At 39.7% G+C, this 22728-nt stretch overlaps 1 protein-coding gene across 7 annotated transcripts in view; it reads right to left on the bottom strand.

Annotated features, from left to right (window-relative positions):
- The window catches only part of ltbp1 (latent transforming growth factor beta binding protein 1), a 135958-nt gene that overhangs the window by 68444 nt on the left and 44786 nt on the right, over positions 1-22728 (bottom strand). For 6 of the 7 annotated variants that reach the window (XM_080287815.1, XM_080287813.1, XM_026190474.2 and 3 more), the window contains exons 4-5: positions 14933-15084; positions 1378-1545 (exon numbers count right to left, since the gene is read on the bottom strand). In XM_080287815.1, the coding sequence (XP_080143941.1) occupies positions 1378-1545; positions 14933-15084 (320 nt within the window). The remainder of the gene's footprint in view (positions 1-1377; positions 1546-14932; positions 15085-22728) is intronic. The other variant, XM_080287814.1, reaches the window with a different exon arrangement.

Here is a 22728-nt window from a genome sequence, read left to right as displayed (position 1 = left end):
TTGGTTTGATTTTTTTCTCTGTATTTTGTAAATGTTGTTATGATCTGTGTAAATGTGCTTATCCATATCTTAAAAGTTGGTGGTCAAAAATCAAAATTCAAGATCACATCGCAAAAGATGTCCTTAGCTTTAATTAAAACCACCAAACATCAGAGACCCATGGAGATTATTCAGGGATAAATCTGGTCAGCCAGTCATGGACTTTAAAACCTTTTGTCTCTAAATTTAGTTGAAAAGCTAAAGATGAAAAACATCAGTCTTTAAGTCCACCTAATTTCAACCATTCACCAATTAATATCACAGATTTTGCCTTTTTTTGGCCATTCATCAATAACTTTTATCAATTCATCATCAGCTGATATAGCTAACCGCTGTCTGGTCACAGTTGGCTGAATGAGACTAAGGCTGCTCTCTGATTGGTTTCTTCCATATCTACTATTAACTTGATGTTTCAGCAGCTTTTACTTGACTATGCTGTAGAAGAGTCCAGTTCTAGCGGAGATACAATAAATAACTTTTGTTGGTGTGTTGGTTACAGCTAGCACCCAAAGCACTGTATATGATACTGACTGTATATGATACTGACTGTATATGATACTGACTGTATATGATACTGACTGTATATGATACTGACTATCTTTCAGATTTGTAAAATCTTTCTGTTGATACCAAGACATGTCTCAGACATAGTGTTAGTTATCATCCGTTTATGGTCACAACAGCAGTTGCCTCAAGGCACTTTTTATTGTAAGGTAAAGATCCCACATTATGCAAAATAACATTATTAGATTTGCATAGTACATTTGTTCTAAGCTCCTTAGGCTGTGCACAGTGCTCTTTCATGTTGATATTTCCACCCAGTGACGCAAACGCAATCTGTCCAGTGCTGATTAAAAAGTTAGACAAGGTACTGGTGACAATGTGCCACTCTCATCAACTGTGTAACTGTTCTTTTTTGACATCACACATCAGCAGTTAATGACAAATAAATCACCAGAATTATTTAAGAAAATACACAACTGGAAAATTTGGATTTGTGCATCGCTGGTCAAAAACTGGCATTAGAAAAATATATGACTGTTTAGCTATGTTCACCATGTACGTTTGTCATGAGAGTCATAAGGGACAGTAAAATTATCATCCTTAAAATCAGCATAATCATGTTAAAATACAGCAGACTCTTTTCATTACGGCACAATAATTTCACACCTGTGTACTGTTGTGAAGGAACGTGGTGATAAAATGCAAAAGATTTTCATGTCAACAACATGTTTTTCCACCAGCAGCTCTAATATGCCAGATTTGAGGCTTGTTAGTAGTAATACCACCCATCGAGATTGGTGATGTGCGCAACCAACAAAAGCCAGGATCACTTACCCACTCTGAAGTTGGGTGCTGTCAGGGTATCTGTGGCATGACCATTCTCACTGATGATGGTGGTGGTGTTTCCCCGCTCACAGTTGTTGTGACACCTGCCACCTATGCAGGTCAGTTTGCAGACAGTGGGCGTGAAGACCACCTTGATTCTTCCCGTATGGTTGCCTGCTGCCGCCAAAAATATGGCACAAAGCAAGACAAGAGGGAGGGAGAGCAGAGGAACTTCGGTTATTCTTTGAGCCACTGGAAGTGAAATTACTTTCATGTTGAAGCTTGTCTCAATCATCTGCTAAGGCTTCAGTCAAAACAACGACTAAAAAAAAGAAAAAAACAAAAAATACAGCTACTATGTAATTTTCAATTTCTCAAAAACTTGTGTCTCGGCCCAACACTTCAAACTGCCTGCCTATCTATTCCTCCTCCTTCTCCAGTGCTCCTAGATCCAGGGGCGCCTCTGAAATATGAGCAGGAATAAAGAAAAAAAAATTGTGGGAGCGGGAGAAGTCAGCAAACAAAACTCTGGGATTCCTTCCAATTCGTCATCAGAAGTCTCTGAGAGGTGGATATCGGCATATCTTCCAAAACAGACAAACAGCAATTATGCCACCTTCAGCTCCAGTACAAGCATTCCTTGTGCTTCGCCTTTCTTTTCCTTCTCTCTTTCCCCTTGATTTTTACTCTTAAGGAACACTAGCACCTCAAATAAACAGCAAAATCTCCAAAAATACTTTACTATGAAGGCACCAAATCCGTAAAAAAGTTGCCCCAGTCTTACAGAGGAATGAAAGAAAAAAGCTTATCTCCCCATTCCTAAGTTCGCTAAATATTCCTTCTCCACCCTCATGAAATCCAGCCCTCAGTTATTACTGACAGGAAAAAAAGAAGGCTTCAAAGTACACAGCATGTGTAACCTACTGTTTAACACATACACCTCTTTAGTTACATGAAGCTTTTTTTCTTTAATCCATTCAATTTTCTTCGTCCCCCCACCCACCCACCCACACACCCACCCACCCACACAGACCCACACAGACCCACACACACACACACACACACACACACACACACACACACACACACACACTCTTTTAATATCTCTTCCCTATGCAGTGGTTCTTGGCATCCCTGTGTCAGGTCCAAACCCCTGTCTCCAGCACTCAGTGCTTTGTCTAAGACTGTCAGCTGTTCATGCCAGCGAGTGCAGACTCGTGGAGTAAATCCAAGGAGCTGAAAAAGAGGAATCTTTTTTTTAAAACCCGAGAGCAGTGAAAACCACTGGATAAAACGCCCCAGGCTACCTAAACATTCACTAATAGGTGCAAAAATTAACTATTAAACAGGGACTTAATGTGATGTAGCGGTTACTACCCAAAGCCAATGGAAACTGGTTTTAAAAATAGTGCCAGGAGTATATATAGACGTCCAAAATTTAAAGTCCACACATGGTTTGTCCAATTCCCCTTGGAGGGAAGATTATTTCCAAAAGGAAATAAACAAGGAAAGGAGAATGGCAAAGTAACTGTGGGCAGGGGGAATGTGGGACTTCGCTTCACTAAAGGAACAAAAATATAAACAAAAGGTTCCAAAACATCCACCTGGAAACCTCCAATCTGCAAACAATTTTGAAGCTTTTTTAAAACAAACCTTCGTCTAAAGAAAATCAAACGTTAAGGTTTACTGAGCCACTGTGCTGATATATAGTATTCACCCAATTTTGTCTTTATTTTGGCTTTTTTTTTTTTTTTTCCTACACCATATTGCTCAGAAGAAGAGTCAAATTCAAATCAGTTCAATTGTCACCACAAGACGCTTTATATTTTAAGGTAGACCCTACAATAATACATACAGAGAAACCCAACAATATTATGACCCCCTATGAGCAAGCACTTTGGCGACAGTGGGAAGAAAAAACTCCCTTTTAACAGGAAGAAACCTCCGGCAGAACCAGGCTCAGGGAGGGGAAAATGCAAATGCATCAGTTTCCCTCTTTAAATGAGAACATAAAGAGAGTCTGCTGCTGAAGATAACCTGGATAAAAAATTCAAAAGGTTGAAAGCTATGGCGTTACTTTTGTGCCACTATTCTGAGCGCACGTAAAAAAGATTTGAGCGCACGTAAAAAAATTCGCAAGTGCAAGTGTTGCATTTTGAGGAGAAATTTATTTTGAGCAAAGAAAAGCTAAATTTGAGTGAACAAAATTCATTGCTGCGTGCAAAAAATGTATTTCAGTGTTTGCTATTATCCACACACACAACAGCAGCCGCTCTCGCTCAGTTTTTGCATTTGCGCAATGTGTCGCTCGCGCTCTAAACATTTCTGCCCGTGCACGTATAAACCATTATATTTGTGCCACAAAACCAGCAAATCACAGACTTGGATGCAAAAAATCTGATTGGCTGTTTTGGTCTCCAATCAGCTTGAAATGACGAAATGCAATATCCCAGAATCCATTTCATCCAAAACTCAAACGAGGCAGTGGCGGAGTTTGAAATATTACTCTTTCTGGGTCACAAAATAAACTTTTAAGATATTTTCATGCGAGAATGGTGCTGCGTAAACTTCAAATATCTGCTTGATTTATCAAGACATCACATATTTGCATAAGTGCTCTAATGTTTTTGGAGATGCCTGTTACCCACCAGCTGACCAGGTGGTCACTCGGGTTAAACATAATATATAAGGCTGAACTGACAAAAGATCGTCCCAACTACACCGCCAGGTATTATAGGAAAAAACATAAAGCCTAAAACAAACGCTGTTGTGACAGTGATGTACACTGTCTTGTATATATTTATGATTTGTATCATCTTCATGTTTCCCTCTCACCACATATCCAAACCGATATCATGACCAGCAGCTTTTACAGCTGTGGCTCCAGCAAACATCAGCTGATACTAGAAAGTAATATTAAATAAATTCTAACAACAGCTTTTCAAGCTTGAACGTCATTTTATTTCATTTCATTGCATTTATTTATTTCACACTTGGTACAACAGTTTCCACAGTTAGTTCTTTCAGACAAACCAACCACACTTTCTATCAGTAAAGCACTGCAACCATGTGTGAAAAGGAGCAGGAAGAAGAAAATATTCTTATTAAACCCTGCCCCCTATCTACAATCCAACTTATATTGCAAGTGGGCACCAAAAATCAAGGAACAAACTAACATTAACATTTATCTCCGGTCCTAACTCAAACCAAACAACAAATTTACAATCAGAATATACCACCCCACATAGTAACAAGGAGAAAAGATAAGTAAATAAAATAAATGAGGCAAAAAAATAATGGATCCTTTTTCAATTAACTCCAATTTCATTCACATTCTTCATGTTGAGTTATTGTTTTAGACATGTAACACTTTTTAAAACAATGCAAATTTATACAAGTCTTTAAATTATAATGAAGAGAGTTCCACAGTCGTATACCCCTAACCGTTGCACTCATTAATCTTTGTGTAGTCCTAGCTAGCTGATGCTTAATATAAAATTTCCTTCTGCTGTCTTCTCCCCCCGAACACATTAAAAATACTCTTTGTAACTTAAAAGGCAAAATATTATTTTTAGCCTTAAACATAATTAATAGTATGTGTAGTTTCACTAAATCTCCTAATTTTAATTTATTTATTTATTTTTATGTTCTCTATATTTAACGTTATGAATCCTTCGTATAACTTTCTTCTGTAATAAGTTTAGAGGTTTTTTAGTATTCTCATATGTATTCCCCCAAACTTCGACACAGTAACTAAAGTATGAGGAAAACAATGAAAAATATAAAATGCGCATTGTTTTGTAGTCTAATAAATCTCTTACATTTCCCAAAATATAAATGTTTTTAACCATCTTCTTTCTAATATACTCAATATGAGATTTCCACATCAAATTTTCATCTACTATTACACCCCAAAAGTGAAATTCAGTAACTCTTTCAATCAATTCTCCATTAATTAATTGACATAATGACTTCTTCCTCCTTTTCACAATTGCCAAATATCATGAATTTCGTTTTTGTCAGATTCAAAGATAATTTATTTACATCAAACCATTTTTTTAATCTCAGAAATCCTATTTTCAACCAAATCTTTCAAATTCTCTCCAGAGCAATAAAAATTTGTGTCATCTGCAAATAAAATAAAATTTAACCTTTTTGATACGTCACAGATATCATTAATATATAAATTAAAAAGTTTAGGTCCCAAAATAGAACCTTGAGGAACGCCACATACAATCTTCAATCTTTCAGAGGTATTGCCGAGATAATGTACATATTGCGACCTATTGAACGTGCTGCTGTTGTTTAGCGCAACATCCGCTGGTTTCCTCTTTCTGGTGCAAAGTGGGCGATAAACAAACAAGAGAGACAATCAGCTGATCATTGATCAGTTTCATGATTGAAGTAGCAACAGGAGAGGGAGGGGGGAGAATGAGAGAAGAAGAGGGTTTTTGTTGATCGTGTCGAGCATATGGAAACAGAGGTAAAGGAGCATCTCTTACACAACACAGACATAATCATCTTGAAGAGAGAAAAGGTTCAGGGCGTGATTCATCCGGGCAACAAAGAAGCTGTGGCATAGCAGAGAGGAATGAGCGAGTACAGAAAGGGGGATAGTTGTTTTTCTTTCTGATGTTTTCCTTTAAGGCACAGAGGCTTTATGTGAGCCATCAAAGGGCATACAACTGTAGAGGCTTCAAAAGAAAAGTCAGGGTTCATGGAACGCATTTTTAGAGTCATCTGCAATGTTTTTGCAAACAAATGGTAAATGGCCTGCATTTGTATAGTGCTTTTCTAGTCCCTAAGGACCCCAAAGCGCTTCACACTACATTCAGTCATTCACCCACACATTCACGCACTGGCGATGGCAAGCTACATTGTAGCCACAGCTGCCCTGGGGCGCACTGACAGAGGCGAGGCTGCCACCAGGCCCTCTGACCACCTGGGTTAAACATGGGGTTAGTATCTTGCCCAAGGATATTTGGCAGCCAAGAGGCAGCCTGGGATCGAACCACCGACTTTCTGATTAGTGGCTGACCTGCTCTGCCACCTGAGCTACAGCCACCCACAAGGAACAGTAATTATTTAAAAAGAATTAATACGTACACCGATGAGCCAAACCATTAAGACCCACTGAAAGCTGAAAATTAAGGTCTGCAAAGTTGTGAGACGGAACTGCTGCCATGAAGCTCAATTGTTTCGGCACATCTGACGGCACATCCATCTAAATCCTGGTGCAGGTTTATATTCTGGGTAAGTCTATGGGAAAATGGCCCCCAGCTGCCTTGTTCTATGACCTCAATAAACACGTTCCTGGTCAGTTTTAGGGTCTCAGCCACTAGTGTCAAGTTTTAAATACAACATGATGTTCATTTTGCACATTAGTGACCCCAAGTAGAATAAAGACAAGTGGATGGATGGATAACACTGGCAAACATGTCATGTAGTTACATCTATATAGGGCTTCTTAAGTCTTCTTTCTTCTTCTTCTTTTGTCCCTAGCTGGCAGTTGGCGGGGGAGGTCATCCATGAAGCCAATACGTCGCTGTGGGTGTCGTAGGGTTTCCGTCTTGGTCAACGATGTACACCCATCGTGGGAGCAACCATCATGGCAGGCGATGGTTGCTCATGCTGCAGACGTGGCCAAACCATTGCAGTCATCGCTTCTAGATCAGCTCTTCCATCTCTAGTCTTACTCACTCAAAGTCACAAATATGACAGCAGGATGCAGGAGAGCACAGGGGAACTAGAAAAGACTGTCTCAAGCATTAGTGATGGGATTTCCGGCTCTTTTTAGAGAGCCGGCTCTTTTGGCTCGGCTCACTAAAAAGAGCCGGCTCTTTCAGCTCCAAACCGGCCCTTTAGGTTGTTTTGTTGCTTTAATTAATTTATTATTATCAATAATATAAAATTATGCACAAAAGGAATTACTAATGTAAAAAAAGTGGTTTTATTTATATATGTTTATATATAAATATATGTGGTGGCCCCTAGAGACAAAACACGTACAAACTCCAAAACACATTTCTAGCGTTAACTGAACTTCAAAACAGAGCTACTAGATCACTTAAATTACACAAGTGATCTAAATTGTATTGTTTGTGTATAAATACACAAACAATACATATGTGTATTGTTTGTGTATTTATACACAAGCACTCACATATATTCAAATAATTTAAAAAAATGTTCATTTACCTTTTACTACCACACACCAAATCCGGTCGTTGGTACTTGCTGGCTTGTGTAGCCACTAGGTAACAAAAGCTCAACACTGCGCCTAGCATCCTGGAGCACTTGTGTTGTGTTTTGTACGTGTGTCTGAGTTTTTACGTGTTTCAGAGTTCGTACGTGTTTTGAAGTTTGTATGTGCTTTGTCTCTAGGGGCCACCGTAAATATACTTTTATTTATTCACTCCACATAAAATGTAATAAATAAATCATATAATACAAAAACCAACTAGTCACAGTTCAACTTTTAACTTTTAAGTAACTTTTAAATTTTCAGCTTTTTCCTTTTAAACAAATTTAAAATGAAACAACACAAAACGCTGCAAACCACAACACAATTAAATATAAATTAAAATATGAAAACAAAAAGAAGATGCACATTCTCTGTCATATGGGCCTGCATGAATAAACTTTCTGAATCCTTTATCATCCGCAACTGAAAATAGTTGTGGATGATTACTATACCTTTCTAATGTGACGTTGTTGTCCCTGGCTCTCTTTCTCTCTCTTTCCCTCCCGCTCTGTTCCTGTGCTCCTGCAAGTGTAACTACTGCCCCTCCCCCCTCTGCCCAGCGCAAAGCACAAGGCTGAGTGAAGCGGGAAAAAAGTGCGAGAGAGAGGGTGAGAGAAGGAAAAAAAAACCCCCACGGCTCACGATAAGGAGCCGGCTCGTGTCGTTCACGTCACAGATCCGGCTCTAAGAGCCATTTCGTTCGCGACCGACACATCACTATCAAGCATACATCCTGATACCTTAACTTCTATTATGCCACTTATTAGACAGTTAGTGTTTTTTAAGTTGTTTTAGGTGGGAGTGACACATTTTTACAAAATGTTCAAATGGGAACATGACCGAGTGAATTGAGGTACTTCATTTTTAGGTCCCACGACTTGTTTATTTCAAGATTTTTAAAAGGGGCTTCGTTACAACACTAATGTCAAAACTCAGGTAATTCTTGCATAAAAGAACAACTTTATTTAGATAACATATTTTAACTTGCACCCTAAATTGACATCATTAGCAAAGATCTGACCAAGTACAGCTGAGGAGGTGGCAAAGAATTTTGTAGGGAAAACATTTGGGATTTTATAATGCAAACATATATTTTGCAAAGGCATGAGTGTAGACTGTGCAGTCTTTATATTTGTGGTTAGAGTGCTTCATGAAGCTGATGAAGTTAGTCTTAATTGTAGGAACTGGTCCTACAATTAAGCTGACCTAAGATCAACAGTTCCAGAAATCCCTACTCTGATTGTATACTATTTGTGGCATGCTTCTTTGGTCACTGTGGTGATGGTGAGGTGATCCTCCCTGACCAAACCTTCAGTCATGACCCACACTGCTAACACTTGTCTGAGGTTGCTTTGGCAGTGTGGGAGAGCTGAGGGATAGCTGAGGGGAGACGGAGAATAACTTTACCAGATGTCGCACCACAGCCAGTTGCTGACAGGCTGTCTGTCGCGTGGGACAGGGCTGACAGAGAGGCTGCAGGCTTCCTGTTTTAGAAGAGCAAACATGTCTGCTACTTTCAAAAAGTCTAGTGCTGACTGCATGCTGAGCAAAAACCAGCCATGGTATTCCCATTAAATTAGGCTCAGGGGTCTGCTATTTGTAGCTTTGCTGTGTTACACAGTAACTGGGGATATATGCTTCAGCAGGAGATCTACGTTACGCCTTAACCACAAACCACTCTGAAACCCTGCACCGTAACCCGACGTGCACTACCCAAGAAATGTGAGGTCGACAAAGCCCACACAGTTTTTTATCAATGATAAATTTATCAGTGAGAGAATAACAATCGTTGTCTCATTAATCACAATCAGAATACTTTATTATAAGGAATAATAATCATAGCATCAATAAGACTCACAAATATCACCAAGCTTCTGGAGGGGGACTGCTGAAACTATGACAACGGACATGAGGGAAGTACAAAGAAGTAAAAGAACTAACGGGACAAATGTGTTTGCCCCTAAAAAACCCAACAAATCAAAGACTGCAACGAGTGGTGACCCAGGAGGGGAAAAAAATCAATCAGTAATGTTTCTTTAATTGACAGATGCTATGACAAAATTGTCCTTTATATAAACACACAAACACTTAACCAAAAAAAGCCATCACATAAATAAATAATATGTTTACAAGTTGTGACAGCTGTCAACATGAGAATTGTTTTTCAGTCAAACTAATCAGTCATATTTTAATAATGTTTAACACAAGTTGTATGCAGGCAATGCATCCTTATTCTTGATTGCTACAGCTAGTACTCTCCCCTGCGGTCGCAGCAGATGGCCCCGCCCCTCCCTGAGCCTGGTTCTGCCGGAGGTTTCTTCCTGTTAAAAGGGAGTTTTTCCTTCCCACTGTCGCCAAGGTGCTTGCTCATAGCAGGTCATATGATTGTTGGGTTTTTCTCTGTATGTATTATTGTAGGGTCTACCTTAAAGTGCTTTGAGGCAACTGTTGTTGCGATTTGGCGCTGTATGAATTGAATTGAATTGATGTTAGGGTCATGTTAGCAGCATGCATGCTTTGACTGGCAGGGTGCGCCAACATGGGCAACTACAGCTGACAGCAGTGAGCTAGGTCTAACTTGCACTAGAGTAATTGAACTGGATCCCTCCTAACATATTTGTTGGTGCCTATTAGAGTGTTTTCAAATTGAATTGTCTGATCAATAACACAGTATGTCATCCTGTGAGGATGGAAATGAATTGAAATCTCCTGAAGTGGACTGTGTGTTCTGTGATTTTGGTGCCAGTTTATTTCTAATTATATTTATCTCTACTATTACTGGGGGGGAAACAAAATCAAAAATCATTCAGAAATCTTTCAGTTCATTAAATGAAAGTAAAACATTTGATATGGCGCGATCGTGGCTCAAGAGCTGGGAGTTCGCCTTGTAATCGGAAGGTTGCCAGTTCGAGTCCTGGCTTAGACAGTCTCGGTCGTTGTGTCCTTGGGCAAGACACTTCGCCCGGTGGCGCCAGTGTCTGGCAGCCTCGCCTCTGTCAGGGTGGCTGTGGCTACAATGTAGCTTGCCATCACCTGTGTGTGAATGACTGGATGTGTAAAGTGCTTTGGGGTCCTTAGGGACTAGTAAAGCGCTATACAAATACTGGCGATTTAATAAATTATTGTCGAGTTATCTTAGTTATGTGTTTCAATAGATCTTACTTAAATCCTGTTCCATCTGGAAAAAACTGCACTGCCAAAACAAATCTTTTGAATTAGGGTCACAGGGTAACAATATACATTATATTTATAATGTGCTGACCATTACTTCCACCCCATAAAATGGCACAAAGCAATAAACTATAAAAAACTAATTAAACGCTGTGATTGCTCAGCACTTCATGTTCATGTATATCAGTTAAATTAAATAACTATCTGATCACAGAAAAAGTATAAATAACCCCAAGACAGACTGAGATCCAATTGTTAAAATTAAAAATGCCTTTACTAAAAAGGTATTTATATGCGTAACTGACAAGGAAAAAATATCCAAACATTTCTACACATACAATCAAATAGAAGACACACCTCGATTCTGTAGCAGTTATCTGACCCCTGATCAGTTTAGGGTTCTAATGATTTATATGAACAGTAATGCCAGATTACTCCAGCTAAAGCGTTATTCGGGTCCAGGTACATTACCACACCGGTCTGGACTTGAGGAGGGTTAAACCGGATAAGCATGGAGCCCATGGACACACAGAGATCTGCTATCCAGATAACACTGTGAGAGATGAATGAGCCGACTCTAAACCTCGTGTTGGAGCAAATTTCATCCCACAAGGGATTTGTAAAATTTATGATTGTAAATGGATTTGATGCTATATTCAGCTGCAAAATGCTATCAAACATAGTCCAAACACACAATTTACTTCAGATACTCTCGGTCTACTTTGAAGTAGACACTCACATCTATGTGGAGACTATAACTTTGTGGTTGTACCGTGTGGGAGATATCTGACACTATGTAGACAACCGACACAGGCCTGGAGTGTAATTTATAGAAGGTCATTACATTCTAGATTGTAATTATAAAAATGATGTGAGAATCTATTCTGTGTTATTTTTGTTATTTTAGCAACTCGTTTAAGTATGGTATTTGTGAAACCAGCAGCAGGCACATGTTGGCTCTATTATAAGCCCTCTTACATCTCATTCAGCAGATGAACAGGCAACGAACGGCACTTGAAATAACACTTGGTTTTGCCAAATATTTATTTAGAAGCCAAGTTTTAAAGAAAAACTCTCTCCCAGAAATGCACTGCAAAGAAATGTCAGGAAATTGCGGCCACTGCCCTCTGTCCTCTCATATGCGTCCGTGCCCCTTTTCCTTCACTGGTTTTTATGTCTGACACATTTTCTGGCATTTAGAAACTGCTAGCTGAAATTCAAATGAGCTGAGGAAATTATTTTGAAACCGGGTCTGGGTCATTGTGGCCATGCATAGGTCTGCTCAAGTCTGCAATGCTGCAAAGCCAAGCATCAACACTGCTCTGTCTGCTGACTTCCCCATTAATAACCTCAAGTCAGTCCAACCGGCTGCGGCCAGAGGCACAACCACTCGTGCCGTCTAAGGATCCTTTGAAAAATATTGGCTTATTCATAGATACATCCCAGTGAGTCTGATGTTGGAGTCCAGCCTTGAATTTATGACAAGCCACAATAACCAACCACGAGCTGCTGAATTATGGCTCTTGTTGATCTGTCAGATGTATTAGGGTCCGACTGCCAGCCAAAGTTGGTCCAAAAAAAGGATTTTTTTTTCTCTCTGAATGGTTTGGGAAGTTCAGAAATAATAAAAAAGCAAATGTCACGAAGGTATTGCACGATTGTTTCCAAGTTTACTAACTACTTCACGGTTTATCCAGAGACAGTACATGGTTTATTACTTTATGACATAGAAATACATTGTGTTTATTCTCCTCGTTGGATTTTGTTTAGGTCATTTTTAATAATAATAATAATAATGAAGCTGAAGTGAAACTGCTGTTCCTCTAAGTCCTGATAGACACTGTGAGGTAGCATAACATAAGCAGCAAGGAAAGTGATAGGAAGACAGCATCTGCAGACTGTTCAAGTTTCTTTTAAGTGTTCTTTATTTTCTGGCGTCACCTTTCAACAATTGTTTCGCAAAACATAAGACCCTCACAGTCAAAATCTCACCTGCTTTATACAGAATTTTACCCACAGCTGAAACTCATTAATCTCTACCGTTGAGAAAACAGGGTAGACTAAATAACACAGTCTAGACAAAGAAACAGGAATAAGATCATTCTTCCACTTAACAAACTCATTCACCCAACTAAACGGATTGAAAAGTCAATCTCGTCACAAAATCCGACTCATGAGGTAATTTTAAAGGAAATTAACAATTTGACACAAAAGAAACATCCCTTCATTTGGTTACACTCAACTGACATGATCAATGCATCATATCCTATATAAACAGGAAGTAACGGGGCGGCCTTTCCCATATACCAGTTTTACACATAAGACCTGCACAAAGGAACACACAATGGTACGTACAACCAAACTACATAAACAAATGAAAGATTCAAATCAACTAATAATTAAGTGGCATTTAGCTTTAAGAACATTTGCACAGATGTAATGAATGTAACCAATGCTATCCTAAACAGACCCGGGATAGTATGCAGAGCCAAGGTTACATGTGCTGTGTCTACACTAAAGCATTATGATTGACTAGAAGATAACAGAAGACATTATAACAATATATACAAGTGACAAATGGTACATGAATTCAGTCCTAGCCACTTTGTCACAGACTCCCATGCTGAAAAGCCAGACTTCAGCAATGAAATTAACACATTTACAAAGTGAGTTGAATGTTTTTATAACTCACTCACTTGAATTTCATTAAGGATAAACGGCATGTGGAAGTAGCTGGACCTTTCTATTGTGTTTGTGCTGTTTCATAATAAATAATCTGACAAATAATAAGGTCTGCTGAGCAGCACAAACCATCCAAGAAGTTTGTGTTTCAGTTTTTAGTGAAATGCTGAAGCTTTACTAAGCTGTTGTGCCGTTTGTGCACCCATACAGTTTACAGATGACAGCAAACAATATAGATACACATGACAATCTCAATATTATGCCGTGTGTAAAATATTGCAATACATTAAATCATAACCGTTTACAATTTTGCACCATCAGATTGTTATGAACTCACGGGCTAAGTGAGGAAATACAGTATATTAGATGTTTGGCACGCTGGCGTCCACTTTAAACTGTAAAGTGGGGATAATTTGTCAGGCAAGAAAGTTGAAAGGAGGATAGGTAGCAGATAGACTCAGCTGTAGGCAGCTTCCTTCCCCTCAAATCTACAGAGGCACTTGTTGTTTCAGCAAACTGACTGGTTCTCCCCAAATGACACAGTTATTTCATTCCATTCTCCAATTCGAACTCTTATACTCCCTCCCTTTGTCTGAAATTGCCCACAGAAAATGAGACTAATAATTCATTTTCGACAGCCCAGAGCAGCAAGCGATGCTTAAGTCTTTATGCCATTTACCGCTGGAGCTGCAATTTGAACAAATCCTTTTGCTGCCGAACTGCAAGCTGCACATTCTCTCCACATCCTCACAGTGTCAGACCCAATGTGATGGTTTCTGTGCGTGTATGTGCATAAAAATTACTTAATTATTATTAAGTGGTAACTTTGTAACAATGTATCAACAGGATTCTCAGTAGTTCTCCCATTAAGCAGTTTAATTTAGAAAACGGACACAGACATCATTAAAGTTACGTTTGAAATGTCTTGTGTATATTCATTCATGATTGTGGGTAATGTAGTAAATATTCTTACACTTCCCTTCACTTTTTCAGATAAGAAGAAAAAAAAATCACACTAACTGAAAGTAGCCAAAGGAAGGCTATTATGTCACTATTGGTAGCACAGCTCTGTTTGGAGACCTCTATAAATATACATAGGAGGCACAAGATGTGGAGGGCAGAACAAAGCGGTATTAATAGTCAGATACACCATGAAATAAGTTGCTGGAGGTGAGTTACAAAGCAGCTTGCAGATACACATCAAGTTGTCACAGCAGGAAAAAACAATTTACCTGAACATCGCACTGAATTAAGGTCAGCTAGATAACGTGCCATTGCACTGCAATAATACAAACATGCTACTCATCTTTGTGGATTATGCTGCTCAAGTATAGTTAAGTCACTATAAATTAAGGGTTTCAGAAATCAACACTCTCACCGACTAAAAAACACACTCTGTACCACAGTAAAACACTCATTAAGACAGAGAGAAGATGCATGAAAAGATGATTTTTAGGACTTACTCACCGTGGATAGGGTTGTGTCCCACTGTTAGGGGGATAGGCCTTTCAGGCTGGGTCTGGATGTGAGTCTGTGTGTGAGTGGTGTGCCTTTGGTAGTATTTGGGCTTTATAATATACTGCTGGCTCTGACCAGGGTGAACTGGCACAGGTCGAATTCTGAAGGAAAAGCAGAGCACAATCAAATGCAAGAAACAAATCAAATACAAAAAACACATTACAAAGACATGCATACACTAAAAATGACACTTTCATGTCTTTTGGATCAATATCAATTTTATATGTGAACAAGTCAGTTTTAATCATGCTCATAGCACTTTGTAGTTAACAGGAAAATGCCCCAACACTTTAAATCTGTGTTCACAGTAAGCGATTTCCTGTGACAGCTCACAGAAACCAGCTGCTGTCACAAAAGGGACTGGGATGCTGCCACCAGTGTCTGAAGGTTTTGGCCCATAGAGAGCACTGCAGCCTCATCTCTCTGCCCTCTGTGATTCACTGTGCATTGACCCTTTGGAAAATGTGATCTTTTCCCAACACTAAAATCTTCTGCTTCTTTGTAAAAAGAAATCTTCTTACCACTTCCTGAAATTATCACTTTGGTTTTAGGAGGTGATAATATTTAAGAGCATCTCTCTCATGACAAATTCTTTGAGTTCCTCCAGAACAGCATCATCCCCCATCGCTTCCACTTACTACCCTTTCCCTTTTCATCAGCCTTGTCCTCAAACCACTGAGATTAAAGCTTTTTTAATTCTGCTCAATGGACAGGTCGACGCTGCAGAGAATACGTCCCAAGGATGTGTCCTCTTAAGTACAGGGCAGTCAACTTGATTTCACTGACAAATGAAACAATTTTCCCCAGGAGTTGAACCCGTAGGACTATTATGATACCCTGACTGCACTATTAAGTGCAATTACTGGTTATGGGAAATATCCCTACAATTTAAGTACTGATTGCAGTTAATTTTGGTTAACACATTTTCTACAGGATCAACTGAGATGACACTCCGACTCTTCGTAAAGCACCATCATCAAGTTAAATTTTCTTCTAGTTAGTATCTCTGAGTGGATCAGCTCTACCCCCTCTGTGTCAGGGAGTCACCAAGACATTTATCAAATGTTAAGCCAAAGCAATGCAAGCAGACATGCACTAATCTTTTCCTCTTTTACAGCTCCATAAAGAATGTATACTTTATACTTTAAATCTCAGGGCCCTGTGGTATGGTGAACTCTTTTTAAGCCTTGTACTTAATAATAATAAAATAGAGATGGATCAAACTCTCACCACACTGACTAGCTGTCATATATGATTCCAGCTGAAAAAGTTGAAAAACATACAGGAACAGAGGTTTTCTGCAGATGATTATGAACATGTCCTAATACTATGGTGTGAGATACTGACTATTTACAATTTTTTCCACCTTGAAAGTAAGATTTCACAGTTTTTATATTAACAAAATACAACTGAAACAAAAACAATTCTAAAAGTGCTATTTTATACTATGCTATACTTCTCACCCAGAGCAGAGGCCCTGGTGGATCGATCCCCAGCTACCAAGCATCCGATTCATTCCAGTAAACCGGATTCACAGATTTGTTGACTTAACTGCAGGTTATCGCTGAGGGTGGCTGATTAGTGGCCAAAAAAATCAAAGTAAATTGTGATGCAAGCTAGAATCTTCAGAATATTTTTGGAATATTATTTACTTTCCAGACAACATATTGTAAATGAATGAGACAGACTGGAACCTAAAGCGATTTAGTGTCTGGGATCACCCAGCATTCAGTCTATTGTACAGCTCTGGGATCCTGCCATGAAACAGTATTGTAAGGGCACTGTAAGCAAGTTCAAGTAAAAAAATAATACATCACAAAACACTAAATGCACCTATTGGTGCTAAAGTACAGGGTGATATTAGTGATATTAAAGCCCTGTTTGTGGCACATTAGTATATGTGAGGGGGCAAACTCCTCAAGATGGGTGGTAACCATGGTGACCATTTAGAAGTCGGCCATCTTGGATACAACTTTTGTTTTTTCAATAGGAAGAGGGCCATGTGACACATCAAACTTATTGGTAATGTCACAAGAAAAACAATGGTGTGCTTGGTTTCAACGTAACTTTATTCTTTCATGAGTTATTTACAAGTTTCTCTTTGTTCACAGCCATTGACATGTCGAAGAGGTTAACATGTGAGGAGCGGATCGAAATTGTGTTGATATCTGGTGAACGCAGTAACCGGGTCATTGCAGAAGATTTCAATGCAAGACACCCTACGAGACCACCCATCTCCCATGCTACAGTTAACAAACTGCTTGCTAAGTTTCGTGAAACTGGTTCAGTGTTGGATTTGCCAAAATGTGGACGCAAGAAAACTGTCACTAATGAAGAAACATCAGTGGCTGTCCTAGCTTCATTCAGCAAGCGCCCACAGCGTAGCACTCGCCGCATGTCGCTGGAGACTGGCATTAGTCGACCATCCCTTAGGCAGATATTAGATACTCACAAATGGCAGCCTTACAAACTCCAGCTACTGCAGCATCTCAACGAGGATGACCCAGATCGGCGCACAGAATTTGCAGAATGGGCAAAACAAAAATTGGAACAGGACCCTCAGTTCACGCAGAAGACTTTGTTCAGTGATGAGGCAAACTTTTATGTGAATGGTGAAGTTAACAAACAAAACCACCGCTATTGGTCTGACACTAACCCACATTGGATGGATCCCTCCAGACTGTTGGAACAACAAAAGTGATGGTTTGGTGTGGTATATGGGGTACAACGATAGTGGGTCCAATCTTCATCAATGGAAACCTCAAGGCCACTGCATATTTGAAATTTTGATGCATTCTCAATCATCCAGGAAAGTAAATCTCCAAAAGTTGAATCTGTTCATCTGGACGTAGTGTTTTTGTGGGAGAAACGTTTCGTCACTCATTCAAGTGACTTCTTCAGTCTCAGCTGACTGCAGGTTTCCCCAATCTTATAAACAGTACATTTGCATAATGACTGAAACCAGCCCACTGAAGGAACAATGGGCTGGGAGGTCAGTTCCTTAATCTTAATTATGCAAATTCTCATGACCTTTGATCAACAACCACTGACCAAAACCCACTGACCAAAGACCACTGATCAATGGCCATGAGTACCATTCACAGAGTTGGGGAATGGCTGCAATCACAGCATTGTAAGATGGCGAAAGATGTACCCTTAAGCCCCCTCCTCGATTCAGAGATGGTCTTTCCCTTTCCACGTAAATGGCCTCCTTGACTCCGCACTCAAACCAGCGTTCCTCCCTGTCCAGGATGTGTACATCCTCATCTTTGAAAGAGTGTCCACTGGCCTGTAGGTGTGAATAGACTGCAGAGTCCTGGCCCGACGAGGTAGCTCTTCTGTCTTGTGCCATCCGCTTCGCCAGAGGTTGTTTGGTTTCCCCGATGTATAAATCCTGGCAATCCTCCTGCACTTAACAGCGTACACTATGTTACTCTGTTTGTGTCGGGGGACCCGATCCTTGGGGTGGACCAATTTTTGGCGCAGCGTGTTTTGGGGTTTAAAAGCCACAGAGACCCGGTGTTTAGAAAAAATGTGTCTCAACTGCTCCGATACTCCTGACACATATGGGATCACTACAGGTTTTCGCTTGGGCAGCGGTTGTCCTTCTCTCCTGGATCAGCTGGAGCTTTCTTTAGGTGCCTTTCCAGTTTTGACAAAAGTCCACCTGGGATAACCAGATTTACTCAGGGCCTTCTTGATGTGCAGTTCTTCTGCCTCCCTGGCCGCTGTGTCAGTGGGGATGGTGTTCGCTCTGTGTTGTAGCGTCCTGATGACATACACAGCAGCTGCTTTCCATCTACATAACCATGAACTGAAACAGCAGGTCAATCTGCCTGTCTTTAAGCAGTAACTGAGAAGAGGTACATTTTACGTTAAATTTAATCATTTGAATTAAGGATACTGTCTTGAACATTGGGTCGTTTTACACCGTAATTCATATCAATATTAGCCCTTAGTATTTGAATACTAAATTTAACACTTATTAGACTGGATATAAGCTGGCTGTCTTGACACACTGTGATTGTAGTGTTTGTGTATTCCTTCAGCACATAAAAATAGTACATCTATTGGAGCTCCCAAATGCTGGCACAGAACTATGGTAAAAATAAAGTCGGTATGAATATAGCTTAGGGCACTGATCATTGTTTGGTCAGCTGTCAGTGATCAGAGGCACTAGGCATCCTCTACATCCTTTATTATTAAAAACAATGGTGTGAATGCTCGTGTACTCCAGGCTGATACACTGTACTTCCCATTCTTTATCTTCTCAATTGACCAAACTTCACGCCGTCAACCATGTTTACTGCTTAATGAAACAAATAAATGCCTGAGCTACATTCAGACAAATGGGACATGTGGTCTTAATTGCCATCTTTTAGTCCGACATTTCGGAAGATTAGCAGCTTAGCTCAACGTTGTTACAGAGATCAATGTTTGAGATCTCAAAAAAGACAGATTGGAAGGCTGCAGATTTGAACATGAGGACTTTCTGGTGTTAACAACATATAAAAAGAGGAATAATGATTATTTCTTTTCCACATGCATTCTTGCCGCAACCAAGTCACAAGAAACTGCCCCTGTCCAGAAAATCATCTCACACACTTCCATATCGAGCATTGGCTTAAAGTGGCTGAGTGCATCAGCATTTTTTTAGTCATGTTTGAAATGCCATGAAGTCTGGAGTTTTGACTTAATTTTGTAAAGTAATCAGATGTTTTATCTCTAGAAGTCTTTCAAGTTGCCCGTACAACCATTAAGATTAGTAGTCTTCTGGAGGTACTGGTCCGTGTGTGTGGGCTACCATCAACTACTGTAGCCAACCTTTACATGGAGGAGGTGGAAAGACACGCTCTTTGCTCTTTTAAAGGGACAGTACCTAGCCACATGTTGATGACACTTGGGTCAAAATCAAAACCCAAGAAGTAGAAGCCTACACTGCTCACATCAACTCTATGGATAAAAACATAAAGTTCACCAGGGAAGACACAAAGGATAACAGTTTGCCATTCCTGGACTGTGCCATGCGTATTCAAGAGAATGGAACCTAAACATTGAAGTTTACCGGAAGCCCCACACACACAGGGACCACCACCCTCTGGAACACAAACATGGAGTAATCAGGACCCTACAACACCGGGCAGAAAATGTTCCCTCTAAGCCTGAGGGGAAAAAGAGGGAACACTCACATGTAAAGGAAGCTCTTAAAACATGGACTTCCATCAAATCAACAAAGATGCACAGAAAAGAAGATCAGACACCAACTAGGAAGGGCCAGAAAGGCAAACGCAACAATATTGTCATCCCCTATGTGACAGGTTTATCACAGAAACTCTTCTCCAAGCACAACATCCCAGTGTACTCCAGACCCAGCCACACACTCAGACAAAAAATGGTTCATTCCAAGGACAAAGCTCCTAAACACAAACTTAATGTAGTGTATGCTGTACAGTGTAGCAAGGAATGCTCAGACCTCTACATTGGAGAGACCAGACAGCCACTTCATAAACACATGGCACAACATAGAAAGCCACCTCGACAGGACAAGACTCGGCGGTCCATCTGCATCTAAAGGACAAAGATCACTCTTTCGAGAATGCCAGTGTTCATATTTTGGACAGAGAAGACATTTGGTTTGAAAGAGGAGTGAAAGAAGCCATTTATTTCCAATATGAGCGACCATTTTTGAACAGAGGGCGGGGCTTACGACACCAACTGTCTGTCTTTATTCTGATGGACCAGACATGAGATCTGTAAGTGATTTGTCAGAGCATCCTCAATCCCAACACTTAACATACCAACAATTTGTCACGTCCCAATTAGGGCTGCCACAAACGATTATTTTGATAGTCGACTAGTCACCGATTATTTTTGCGATTAGTCGACTAATCAGATCATCATCTATTGGACGTAAAACGTACAGCTTATTGCACCAGCAGCATCTGCTCTTATATAACTATCATTAGCTTACAGCTTTAAGTGTTTACGGTATGTGCTCACTAAAAATAAAGACAAGATGATAGTTTATTAAATTTTAATGAAATTTGCAGATTCTTTCAGTGAAGTTTAATAAACTCCTTGCTATCTAAAATATAACGGGACACCGGAGTATATTCTCGAGAATCTCACACTTCTGATAATCAGTTGTTTATTCAGCTGTGTAAAAACTATAACTTTAATCTCAGCCAAACCGATTTACTCAGGAACAAATAAAATATTAAAAAAGCCAAACAATAACATTTTGAAGTTATCTAAGTGACTTATATATATTTAACCTGAGTAGCGACAGACGGCAGTGGGTTTGAAAACGATTTGCCGGGAGTCCGGTGCTCTCATGGGCTCCAGTGAGCCTTGCCCCCGGCTAGCTATCGAGCTAGTGGGCAACAGACGTCTCCGAAAATGTCGGGGCGCTTTTGAAAATATGTGGTGTCTTGATAAACTGAGCAGATATTTGAGGTTTACACAGCTACATTCTCACCTGAAAATATGTTAAACGTTTATTTTGTGACCCAGAAAGAATAATAAGAGTAATATTAAAACTAACTAGCTGCCGCCATTGTTGTAAACTGAGCTGGGCTGCGCTATGAATTCTGGGACACAGCTTCTTCTTCTTCTTCGGGGTTAACGGCAGCTGGCATCCTTGTACATGCAGTGCTGCCATCTTCTGTGTCAGGCCGTTATTACACTCTTAAATCCTTCTACTTATTCCTGCGTCTTTTGTGATCTTACAAAGCTTCAAACGACGCGTCGACTATTAAATCAGTCGTCGACGATTTTGATAGTCAACATAATCGTGACTAGTCGACTAATCGTGGCAGCCCTAGTCCCGATACGTCTCATAGTAACGCAAAAGGTAACCTTCCCTATGCTATGCTCCAGATTGTGGATGGAATCCAATAGAATGATGCTCCTGGCAGTAACACACGTTCCAGCCATGTATTCCAGCCCTAACCTTAACCACAACCTTAACCATATCAGATAGTTTTTTCCAAAGCGATTCATGATGAGAAAGCAAGATAAATTTACATGTGTAGATCCAAACAGTTCTCATGTTTCCAAACGTGTAACATACCGACGATTTGTCACATAGCGTCGGAATGTTACTTTTTGGCATGGGAACGTGTTGGATTTGTTGCTGTAATTATATTTTTTCAAACTGTGAAACAAATTGAATAACATTCATCCATCTAATGTTGGGTTTAGTGGTGGGGAACAACTTTTACTTTGTGCAGCACTCTCTCTGTGACTGTTTCACCCAGTCAGAGCAAGCAGCTTCCAAGAACCACTCGCTGAGTGGTCGGGTAATACACATTTTTATGTAGCAACTGAAGGTTGCCAGGCAGTCGATCGATCTAAGATAGCAATAATAATGACACAGAGCGAAATGTAAAAATAACATGAAAAAATAGTACAGAATATTAAGCAATAACGGATAAATGAAAGGTTTTGCAGAAATTAAATTGCATTTGAACAAAAACAAAACTGTCATCAAAAAAGCAATTAAAAATAAAATAATTCTTATAAATTAAAATATGTAATATTATTAGTAATTATACAAAGTTTTGGATAACTCCTGTTGGTGGCTTTCAAAGAAAATGTCATTAATACAGTACACACAGCACATTATACTGTATGTGCAGAAGATTTAACACTAATGGAAAATGATATGTCCTTCTCCGGGACTGGAAAATGAGGGATACAAGGAGAGTGCATGGCCACAGAAAGAAGATGATAACATGGAGGGA

The sequence above is a fragment of the Astatotilapia calliptera genome, chromosome 13, assembly GCF_964374335.1.
Source record: "Astatotilapia calliptera chromosome 13, fAstCal68.1, whole genome shotgun sequence".
NCBI lineage: Eukaryota > Metazoa > Chordata > Actinopteri > Cichliformes > Cichlidae > Astatotilapia > Astatotilapia calliptera.
This window is presented reverse-complemented; position numbering and strand designations above follow the sequence as displayed.